We start from the raw sequence: 12,587 nt of genomic DNA, 5'->3' as shown, positions 1-12,587 counted from the left end.
TGTACCAAGTTTTGTTTAAATCCATCTGGTTTTTGAGAGGTATTGTTTCCACACAAACAGAGGCAGAAACATTAACTCAGTGCACCTTCAGTGTAAAGAATAATGAGCTATTCAGAAATGGGAATTTGTGTTCAGTATGTGAATTTGCTCAGAATAATCAAATCATGCGGATGATTTAGACTTGGGTATACCAGATTCCAGATTGGATGAAATAATATGAAAAATGGTACTTTTTAAGAAATTGTTACCCTGATTGTGCAAATGTTTGAGTTGCAAATCAGTAAATGTCTACCAACGTAGGAAGTAAATATTAATTCTAAAAGGTCAAGAAAATTATGCAATGGTCATATTTTTTCTCAGTATGTTAAAACAAAGAATAGTTCAGAGTCCTAAAATAATGTCAAACATTTCACTTTTAGCATTTATTAGTATAAAATATTAGTGATAGCATCTGTTAGAATTGCAGGCTTTCAATAGTAGATGAAACCCTGTATAATTAGCTGTAACTACTTGGCATGGTGCACTCTCAGATCTGAGCAGCTAATCCTGTACTTTTTTCATATTCAGAAGAAGCGTGTCCACATTTATTTCAAAACTGCAACATTGGGTAATGCTAGAGACAGACTATATTGCATTCTTGAATTAACCATTTTCCCACCTTTCTCTTTAAAGGAGATCTGTGTCTGAAGTTGTTTGCGTTTCTGCTCCATCTCTTCATGGTACTGGCCCTGTGCGTGTTTCAGTGAGTGTTGATCGTGCTCAGATGGAGGATAGCTTGTACTTTGAATTTATTGATGATCCCACTGTCCTGCGGATTGAACCAGAATGGAGCATTGCCAGGTACCAGATCTTGTGACATCTGATGCATTCTAAAATGAAGTTGCAAACTGAGGTGGTTGCTGGTTCAAACAAGACAGCAGGTTTATTCCCCAAGGTACAGGTACACTGGAGAAATAGCATAACAGGAGAGATTGCTTCCCTGATCATAATTTGAGTCACACATTTATACAGCCTACAGTCACATTAGATACATAGGTTGCTCACGCATCATAAGGTTATAGGATATGCGCAATGATTACAAAGTATCACACCTCCCAGGGACATCTCTGTTTAGTGCATTGAAACTCCTAACCTTGTGCGCATTCCTCAACACTGAATCCCTTTCTACTGCCAATGAATCCCCTGATGGTGTATTTCCAAAACACTGTTGTCCCTTGTGTTGCTGTATCCCACCCAGCTAGGGCAACCATCTCATCCTCATCCTTAAATGTCCCTTTTCCCTTTGTGTTGTAGAGGGGTTTCCCTAGCCCATTCATCACTATAGCCCTTCAGAAGATTATGATGGTTCACAGATATTCCAGTCACATGCATGTGCATATTGCTGTGGCTAGTGTGCGTCCAGTGTTAAATTATAAACATTCCAGTTCTTGCATCCGCTTGTTTCTATTTTCAGCTGTGTATTGCACTTGTATTTATTTGTCTATTCATTTGTACAGCTACGTTTTCTACTATAACAACATCTGACTACAACATCTATGGTGCTCAACTAAGCGTTTAAAAAAAAATTTCTAATAGAACAAAATCATGGATGAATTTTCCCAGCCTCTGAATGGTATCAGCAGTGATGTGAAATGTTGGAAAATATGGTGAAACTGAAAGAATCTGAATCTGGACATTGAGAAAAAAAATTCCAAATTTCAATGACATTCTGAATCTCACTGTTAAGTTGTGACTCCCTTACTTTCTTGCAGTTATGTCACATTGTTAGCGAATCGCGCCTCATTTATATGCAGCTTGCAACACTACCCTGTTTTACTGAGGATCTGGACAGCAGCAATTCTCAGCTTGAAAGTCAGCATGGTTACCCAGTAGATGAACTCACTGCTTGTTTCTGCAGGCATTCTTAAATGATCCACAGATAGCATCCTACTCCAGACTTGGTGCATGGAAGTGAACAGAGCCAAGCAGTCTGACTTCAGCATTTCGTCATGACTGATCTCAGAACAATTCTGAATCCACTCCAGTCTTACACAATTTCATTTTGGAGCTAAGGGACACTTTTAACATGCATGTTCCAGGCAGTTCCATACTGCCATCCTGTGTACCTACACAGGGTACATTTTATCATTATTAGCTTCATTTCTGAGCCCTCACTCATTTTGAGCTTGCTTCAAGTCTGTCAGCCTTTGGATTGCATAGCTTTTCAACCTGGGGCAGGAATGTTTAGTAGTTGAAATGGATGAGAGCCGTTTATTGGAGATGCTTCATGCAATAACGAGGCTGCTGATCCATGAATGTTGGTGAAGGTTCTCGGCAGTGGGAGAGTTAAAGTAAGTGTGAAGTTGCAGAGCAGAGAAGGTGGCCTCTTATCCTTGCAGAACATTGAAGATCGTTGAACATTTTTCTGGCCAATTATGCTTGATGCCTTTCCTCCTGGTACATGGTCTGTTAGGTAGCGAATGGCCCCTTTCTCCACCACCAGTTTTACAGGGCTGTCAGAAAGTGGTGTGCTGGTTTTCCTTCAGAGACGTTTCAGTTTCCTAAGAGGATGCTATGCAAGGTAATACCTGGCTTGCAACAACTGAAGTGATATGCAACTGGGCTTTAACTGTGGCACCAGCAGCTTAGATGCTAGAAGGTCCTGGCAGTAGCAGGGATCTCACCTCTCCAGTTGCATAACTGCACAAGCAGGTACTAAGGAAGCCAGTTACACAGTTAATGAAGAAACAAACACAAGAAAACTCTGTGAACTATATGGGGCACCTACCATGTAATTCCCTGAAAACACTGTTTAGTTTAAAAATAGGAAAACATTACTTAGAGTGAACTTAGATAATTGTAAAAACAATTCAAAATATTTTCATTTTTGTCTCAAAGCTATTGTTACAGTAATAATTGTAAATCAGTCTGGTTTGAACTCAGAGTAAAGGAGAATGAGACTCTCAAAGGAAAGAGTCTTTGTCTATGTTCCATCAGTCAGGTCCAGTCTTAATGTCCAGTTTTAAACTTGCACCAGTCTAGTGTCAAAGTGAAGCAAAAAAAACACTTTTTTTTAAAATCAAAATCAAACAAGAAATGCAAATGTCCATATTTATGCAGCTATTTGTTTAACTGCATGCAAGTGTCCATTTTTCTTAGGTATGATATCCTGAGTTCATATTTTTATAATAATTGCAAAATGCTGCTCTGATTTAAAGTGTTTTAGAATTTATGCAGAAACTTGTGGTTGATCAGACTAATCAACCTATTGTGAATATTCTATTTTATGAATATGCTTTATGTATAATGATTGCTGAAAAAGGATACAATTTATTGATATTGTTTTTCAGCAATATACAAGCTCTATACTGTCATACAGCTCAGATTATGATGCTGTGATTTGGTATATTTTAATTAAGCGGAGTCAAGCTGCTTTCATTTTCTTCAAATTGGTAAGGAAAAATGTGCCTAACCAGCAATGGGACTTCTCTTGATATGATTTTCACTTCTTCTGAGTGCTTTCCTCTGGGATGTCTGAGAATTACAACATATAACTATGAGAATTACTGTGCAATATTTCACCTTTTCATGCATTCCCTCTCTGCAAGTTTATCAAGACTTTGATTGCACTTTCAATTTAAAGCACTGATCCTTCGCACAGTAACAAACACTTCATATAATTGGCTTACCAAGCAATCAAAAGCACATGAATTCTAATCAGTATAGCCGAGCTATCTATGACAAGGATATACCTGTATACAGAACATGCCAAATATGTAGGCAAAATGTACATGTCATGACAATTTGTAAACCCAGTGTTTCTGATATTGTTAATAGCAAAACTGTCAGTGTTCTTGTCATGTCCAGGATACTATTGGTGATTTGATTCAAATTGGCGATTTTGTTACTTGAAGTACCCTAACTACAACTAATGGCAGATCTTGAATTGGCAAAAAGTCTACTTTGTGCTGTTACTCAGTGTTTAAAAAAATCCTTGAAATAGTGCACCTTATTGAATGAGATATAACTGGGTTTTAATTCCGTGCTAACTTCTGCCAAAAGAAACTAACCTTATAGTTATGGATTGTCTAATATTATATTAAAAAAGACCCAATTTTGAAGTAGGTTACTTTTAATTTGAGTTTTTAATTACGGTATAAATTGGAACAATCATTTAGAAAAATTTAAAAGTTGCTTTGATTTCTTCTACTTTAAATCTTCAGATAACAAGAGTTTTTCACTTGCCTGATTTCCTTTATGTGAGAATATGATTATCTGCTATCTTGCATGCTGGCATAATTACTGGTGCATGCCTGAGGTTCCTTTTGACTTGTTGCAACATCTAAATTACTACCCCAAACTGAAGAAAACTATGCTATGGAGATTGTTGGAACTTTGTCAGCAGATTCCTTTCTTCTGTTACTTTGGAAAATACAAAGACTGGGCTGAGGTTAACTTTGTTAAGTAAGAAGCACCTAAGTGACAGGAGAACATTTACTGATGTCTTTGTTAGTGCAGATTGTCATTGTGCGAGCATTCTATTGTGGTTTAAGTTCTCCACTTTGTGAGTTATTCTTTGTCATTTGTTCAACCTTCCTAAATAAATGTGATTACTCCAATGTCTAAAAAAGGAAGCCACAAGATCATTTTAAAACAACACATAAAATAGTCAATGATGCTGCAATCTGTTTTACTATAGTTGGCCCTAATCATTCATGTCCTGGAGGTGAAATATGAAGATCTTATGCTCTTCAAATTCGTAGTGCATGAATTTGACTTTGACTGCCTCCCGTACTGGCCAAAGACATCTCTTATGATCTTACTCTTTGAAACTTCTGCAAAAGCGGCTTTGGCATCCTCTCAAATTTGAGAGATCTGCTATTGTGAGACCAAACACACTCGTGATGTGATGGCAGCATCTGTAACACTGCATTGTCACAGCATTCCTTCAAAGGCTGCACAGTCAGAAACTGGAAGTGCTTACTTTAATGAGTCAATCAAAGTGTGCTGTGATTGAGGGAAACTGCAATTTCAGAGAGAAAGTCACTCTTGCCAAAGAGAGGAAAAGAGAAAAGGCATGATGATAATAATTGCACTATCCTAGAAGTTTCAACCTCTAGAGATACACAATACAGGGTCTTTTGGATTTTTAAACATTGCATCACCAAGGCCATAAGATCAGCTTATTTCAGTAAGCAAAGTTAAAAATCACCTGACAGTTTAAAGTCCAACTGGCTTTCAGAGTGCTGCTCCTTCGGGTAACTATGGAGCGGGATAATAAGTCACATAAGTTATAGCAAAAGATCTCAGTGTCATGCAACTGAAACAATATATTGAACAAACCTAGATTGCTGTTAAATCTTTCATCTTTTAGAATGGGTTGCAGGTTTTGGTTCACTAATATGTAAATCTCAGAATCTTTCCAGTCACATTCTCGAAATAAGTTAAGGTTTTTATGAAAAGAGGTGACACCTCACATCAGACAATGCATTAAAGGTGTGAGGTTAGAGTCTGTCTGTATTCCAATCTTGAGCCAGACTGATTTTATTTCAAAAGCAGGAATTTATAAAGTGTTACATGGATTGACTGCTTCCATTGACTGATGAAGAGCTTATGCTTGAAACGTCAATTGTTGTGTTCCTTGGATGCTGCCTGACTGGCTGTGCTTTTCCAGCACCACACTTTTTGACTGCTTCCATTGACTGTCTGAAGATTGTGTGCTTTTTGAACAAAATAGAATGTATCTACAATTACAATTCTGCAAATGCAAATTCACCATATTGACTTAAGTGTTTGTGCATGCACGTGAGGGGAGAAAGAGAAAGTGTGTGTGTGTTTGCGCGCGAGAGAGAAAGAGCGGTGGAGTATACGCCCATGAGAGGATATGTGCATGGGTAAGAGTGTGGGGTGTGTGTGTATGAGAGAAGGTCTGTGTGAGTATGTAAGAGTGTGTGTTTATGTGTGTCTAGTGCAGTGGTGTCACCTGTAGTATGACATGAGCTCAAGGTCTTGGTTGAGGCCATCCTCATGACTACCGAACCTCTGCTCGGCCACTCTGCGTTTTTGCGTATCCCGAAGTCCACCTTGGAGGATGATCACCTGAAGATCCAAAACCGAAGTTCCCTGATGCTGAAGTGCTCGCTGACTGGGAGGGAACATCCCTGTTTGGCGATTGTTGCGTTGTATCCATTCATCCATTGTCGTAGTATCTGCTTGGTCTCGCCAATGTACCATACTCGGGTCATCCTTGCCTGCAGCGAATGAGATAGACAATGTTGGCCGAGTCACATGAGTACCTGCCGCATGAGTATGTGCACCCGTATGAGCAAACACAGACCTTCTCTCACACACACGCTCACTCTCAGACACATACACTCACTCCGTCACACTCACGCACATTGTCTACAAGCATGCAAACTCTTATTCTCACACTCACATACATAAACTCACACACACAAACTCATTCTCTCTCTTTCTCTTTCTCCCTCACATGCGCGCACAAACACATATAAGTCTATGGGGTGAATTTGCATTTGCAGAATTGTAATTGCAGATGCATTCTATTTTGTTCAAAAAGCACGCAATCAACAGGCAGTCAGTGCAAGCAATCAATGCATGTAACATTTTATAAATTCCTACTTTGGAGATAGAACCAGTTTGGCTCAAGATTGGGATACAGACAGACTCTAACCTCACATCTTTAATGCATTGTCTGAGCTGAGGTGTCACATTTTTTTAAATATAAAACCTTATGTTACCTCGAGAATGTGACTGGAAAGAAGTTCTGGGGTTTACATATTTATGAACCAAAATCTGCAACCCATTTTAAGAGATGAAAGACTTAACAGCAATGTAGGTTTCTTCAATATATTGTTTCAGTTGCAAGACACAGAGGTCTTTTGCTGTAAATTCTGTGTCTTATGATCCTGTTCCACAACCACCTGATGAAGGAGCAGCACTTCAAAAGCCGGTACCTCCAAATAAATCTGTTGGACTATAACTTGGTGTTGTGATTTTTAACTTTGTCCACCTGAGTCCAACACTGGCATCTCCACCTCCTTATTTTGGTAGAGTTTGTCAAACCTGCTGAGTTCCTCTGTCAAAGGTGAAATACTTTTTATATGTTTTCTTTTACCTCTCTACCACTTTTATCAACTATATTGGCAAAAGCTGGCTAGTCACCATTCTAAAAACAATGAACATGCCATAACTAATAACCCAAAGGTTTGGTATATAGAAGGAGAAGAAAGTATTTATCATCTCCTTGAGCTAATTTTGTCCCTGCAGAAGTGCTGGTGTGAGAAAAGTTTCCAATGTCATTAGAACAAATGTTGCAAACACTCAGTGTTCAATGCCAAGCTCCTGCAGCAGTTTCTAATTGAAGCCCTTGATTTAGGGATATAGTCAGTTCTCATAACTTCATTGTATAGGTCCACAAGGGATGAAAATGTTACATGCATTACAAAGCTTTTAGCAATTCTATTTTAGAATACTATTTCCTAATGGGACAGATGAAGGTGAGACTAAAAACATCAAGAGGAAATGGCTGAGCACAAAGCAATGCTCTGTCAAGCATTGCTTTGTTACATGATTCTGCCTGCTCAATGGGCACTGACTCTGCTCAAGCAAAGATTTCATGCTTTGGTTTAAGAGAGTCAGGCAGAAAAGGTAGGATGAATGCTAAAAAGAACAAATGCTCCCAATCACTGCCTTTATGTAATCTCTAATAACCCAAGCTTATTGCTATCCTTGATAGTGAGAGCTCGGTGCGTAATAGATGGCATCTGATGACTATAAACAAGAAACCTGCCATACTGGATGCCTCAATTGGCATCAGAATTTAGGAGACTCTTTTTAGCAATATTCACCCGAAAATGAACATTTGATCCTGGAAGTGTGGAAATTTTACAGCGACTCATTTGAGATTGGAAACTGTCAAAGATTCAGGCTATAAAGTGGCCACAGAGTGAGTCATAGTGGCAGTGTCCTCCAGTCGATTTTAGTTCATCGGTCTGCCAGACCTTTTCATCAGCTTTATTTACATGCTGAGATTTATTGAGGCATAAAATGCTATCAGCATTGCGTTTATCAAATTTCAGTCAAATTTCCATCAATATGTTTGCTTTGACAGTGTTCTACTTGAATGATTGTGTTTTAGGTTTCTGGTTAGTTTCTGTAGATATAGACATATCAAAATACAAGGTCTAAATTAAACTCTTTATTAAACATGTGCTGCTGTTATTTTCACAGTTTCTACCTGCGATATTTTGTGGTACTGAGAAAAGAGATATTGCACACATGAAAATATTACTGTCTGGCCTACCACAAGCTACAATTGTTCAGTACTCCACATCCATGTGAAGGAAGCATAATTGTTCAGCACGAAGAGGGAAGGTTCCAAATAGCAGAACAGATGCTGAAGCATAAAGCCAGCAGTGCTTCCATTACCAGTGTAAAATTCCTCATTACAGTCAAAACTCAATGTGATGCAAATTGTAAACACCTCTCTCAAACTATTAGGCACATACTTAGCAATACCATGTTAAAAGTGCATAATTATGATTTTAGATCTGTTCGATGTACAGCCCAAAACAAAGACATTTAACAAATATTCCTCAGGCCATTTGATTTGCAGAGTAGTTTAGTAAGAAATTGCTGAGATGCTGATTTTTAGAGGAGCAAGCTTTTCTTACATCTGCAGCTGTTCCTTCATTATCATCCATAAACTCTGCTGGTATGTTCTTAGATTCACATTGCCCATAATGTGAGAAATTCAGCTCTTTGCATCTAATTAACATTCTGGCAGAGCAGGTGGTTCTTAATAAATAATGAGCAGTCTGCCAAGAAAAAGTTTCTGCCGCGATCAGCATTACAGTATTTGGAAAAGGGTTTCACTAGGCTGTGGTTTTGTAATATTTGTCCCTCAGACTATTTAATAATTTATCATACAATATCTAGGCAGGAAACTGTTATACCAGTGGAGCATCCAATTCACACTGAAGACTTTATTACACAGGATACACATTATAAGGAATGAAAAATGTTTCTTGTAAATCTTGTCAACATTTCTATATTGTAGAAAAATATGACTAGAATTTTCTCCTCCCAAGTGTACGTGATGGTGAGAAAAGTGGGAAGATGCAGAGAGTCTGAAATAATCAGAATCTCAATATTCAAGCATTGTTCTTGCAATTTTTCTCCTCAAGCCATAAATGGCGACTTTAGAATCTCCCCATCTGGCAGCAACTGTCATATTTCCAAGTCTTCACATCCTGTTAAAATCCCAACTTACATTATTTGCAGGCCATCTTGAATTCTAATCTCGGTGCCCAAGAAACTGGATGGCAAAAAGATTCTGATGTAAGTCAGAGCAGGTACTTAGCAGCTAAAGCTTACTGAATGCTTGACCCAGTCACCATCAACTGTGTGTTCAGCATGGTGTGCCTATACGCTGTATGGCCACCACCCTCCTCAACCCTTCGTTCACATACGTCGACATTGTCAAACCAGCAGCCCCACCATTTCATTGTGGCTGCCGTCGGAATAAATCACACACCACTTCAACCCTTTGGGATTTTATTTTAGAGCTCAGGTATACCTGTGATTTGCATGTTTCCACCAGATCATTTTGTGTTCAGCAACAAATATTTCAAGTATATCTGCACAGGATGCAGCTTATAGCTTTTCATTGCTTCCTTAGGGTTCACTGATTTTGCACTTGCTCAGAGGATCTATAACTTTGCGTTACTTTCCTAGTGTACACTCAGTGGCTTCAGCACAGACTTGCAGCCACCAGCCTCTGTGTGGATCATGTTGCTTTCTTAACATACAGCACTTTTAGTGCCGAGTGACATGCTGCCAGCCTTTTGAGGTATGCCTTAATTTTAAGTGCAAAGGGACAGATCAGCAGCATGGTGACAGTGTAGAGTCTTTACAGGTGAGTGGGTGGACATTTCCCTGTGTTGCACTATGCTACATCAAGGGTCACACCTGTAGCATGTGCAGCAGGTTACATGGCAAATATGCTGCATACGTTTCAAGCAAACAGTCATATGTGAAACTCAAAGGGATGGCAGACCTTAGAGGATGAGAGGGGATGACAGAGAGGGGTCCTGTTCAATTCTAGCCCTCCAGGACCTCAGTCACAGTTGGTCAGGCACCTGGTCCAACTAGAGTCTGGGGATTTAGCTATGATCAGTCCTACACGTTGAGTATGAAATTGTCGGGGAATTATAGATAGGCTGGTCAAAGCACTGTGGAAGCATCAGTTCAAAGGTTAGGCCAATGTTTCCTGTAGTGAGACTTGGGAAAGGATTTGATATGATTGAAGTAATGGTACTACAGGAGCAGGAGAACTGGTGAAGTGTCTGCAGTGAGTGAAAAGGAAGTTAAGGGGGGAGGAAGTGTTAGCAGTCAGTGCAGATGGAATAGGTGAGAGCCACTGAGTGGGCATGCTGCACAGAACAGTATAGGAGTAAGAGCTGTGGGCACTGAGCCTTGAGGAGTGGTGTGTGTAGTGTCAAAGTAAGAGTGACTGACAGTGTTGAGTGTGGGGTAGCAGACAGAAGATGGTGACACCTTTGCAGAGCACAAAAGATCATTGACTTCCTTCTTACACCACCAAGCATCCACTTCAGAACAGACACAGCAGTGCCAGGACTGCAATCTGCATTGAAGTTGGCCTGATCAGGTGGTATGACTTCCTGTGGTCAACTACAGGAGAGAGCACTGCTTTCCTCTTCACCGCCCCATCAGTCAGGTCCTCCAGATCTTTGTCCACGAGGCAGGGAAGGCAGTTTCTTTTCGTCTGGGCCATGTATTTGGTGACAAAGGTCAAGCACCAGTGTGTGAGAGGTCATACCCAGTTTGTGCAACTGAAATGGTGTGCTGCTGGGATTACAATATAGTGCCAATGGCATCAATGCTGGCTTCCCTGAGAAAATAGTTCGGCTGCATATTTAATTGAGTAGAAGATGGCATGAGAAAAGTTACTCCAAGCCTTGGTAGCCTGGGTACCATGAATCTCACTCAAGTGGGGCCTGACCCCATGTTGTGTCAGGAATAGTAACCCAGCAGTTGTTTTTCCCAAATTGGCCAATTTGTGGTCAGTGTGTTCACGGTCCAATTAAGGATGTGGTGTGGATGCTCAGAGCAGAAGGAAGTGCGACCTCTTCTTACAGATAGGAGTGATGGTAATTCCATCTTGATGTACCCTCTTCTCACTTCTAAAACATTCACATTTTTAAAAATTAAACTGCCATTGTGGAAGGCTGCCTGACCTCAAGCGGAGTGTGGGAGAGGTGGACTAAGTCACATCTGCCAATTGGTCTAAATTGACATGTAACTTGCCCTAATTTACTCCATGCCACATGCAGTTAGATATCACTTCTGCCACAGACCCTTCTCCAGAAAATACCTTGGCGTTGGGATGGTACCACTATGCTGCTCCATGTTGTTTGCTCGCCAGATTTCATGGAACAAAGACTCTGCCCATTGTTACATTTGTTTCAGTTGTTTCTAATGAAATAAGCAAATCACACAATTCCCTTCTGACATTGATCCCTATCTTCTACCGGCCACCTTCAGAAAGATTGGTAAAATGTTTGAATCAAATCACAAGAGGATTGTTTTCTTATAACTGTGGGTTACGCAATTGTATGTTTAGAATTTGGGTAAAGTGGGCATGGTACTGAATTTAAGACACCTGAACCACTTACAGGATGGGCAGAAATGCTGCTGTTGAGGGGGTTTAATGCAGATCTCAATATACCGAAGAAATTGTTCACTTTCTCTAGTGTTGATGACGGGGATTATTCCATGGGCTACTTGTCTTTTGATTGAAACAGCCATCTTCCCATTGAAGTTTTAGACGACTGAGGAAGAGCTGGAGTAGCTTCTACTGTTTACATTATGGGCTCCATAAAAGGGGCAAAATAATGACCTTTGATGTGATTTCTAGCTTGCCTTTGTAAAATGACAATTAGACAAACCATTTTTTATGAAGATAGTGCCTCCTTCAACACACAACTATCATTGTATTTTAATGCGATTTTGTTATGAGGCTATGAAGCTGTAAATTATTTATTGAAATGTTATCTATTAACAGTCAAATTTGTTCAATATTTATCAAGTTAAAAAAGCTCTGTTCTTTGTTATACCTTAGTGGAAATACTTCTTTAACTGTGTTTGGAACAAACTTGGATATAATCCAGGAGCCAAGGATCCGTGTGAAGCATAACAACCGGGAATCTCTTAATGTAAGTCGTGGATTGGTGTAAGCTATTTGTGTTTGATACTGAATTACTTTAGTGCACCAAATATACAAGTTTGTTTATTCCATTATATAATAGTGATATTGAATGATAGACACCTAGCATCCCACCATTATCCACAAACACAGGATCATTAGCCACCATTTCTGCCATCTCCATCTGACCATCACTAGACACATATTCCCCTCCCCTCCTGCTGGGATACCCTGGTCCACTCCTCCTTCATTTCAACAGCCCCATGGTACCTTTCCCTTCAACTGCAGAAGGGTAACACTTTCCTATTTACTTTCGCCTTCCAAAGTAACCAAGGCCCAAACACACCTTCCAGGTGAAACA

General features: G+C 39.7%; 1 protein-coding gene across 2 annotated transcripts in view; it reads left to right on the top strand.

Moving 5' to 3' along the window:
• plxna2 (plexin A2) overlaps positions 1 to 12,587 on the top strand; it is a 463,799-nt gene that overhangs the window by 373,724 nt on the left and 77,488 nt on the right. For both annotated transcript variants that reach the window (XM_060845449.1, XM_060845451.1), the window contains exons 16-17: positions 673 to 840; positions 12,143 to 12,236. In XM_060845449.1, the coding sequence (XP_060701432.1) occupies positions 673 to 840; positions 12,143 to 12,236 (262 nt within the window). The remainder of the gene's footprint in view (positions 1 to 672; positions 841 to 12,142; positions 12,237 to 12,587) is intronic.

Source organism: Hemiscyllium ocellatum, chromosome 26, assembly GCF_020745735.1.
Source record: "Hemiscyllium ocellatum isolate sHemOce1 chromosome 26, sHemOce1.pat.X.cur, whole genome shotgun sequence".
In the NCBI taxonomy this organism is placed as follows: domain Eukaryota; kingdom Metazoa; phylum Chordata; class Chondrichthyes; order Orectolobiformes; family Hemiscylliidae; genus Hemiscyllium; species Hemiscyllium ocellatum.
Note: the sequence above shows the minus strand (reverse complement) of the source record. Positions and strands in the feature narration are given on the sequence as shown.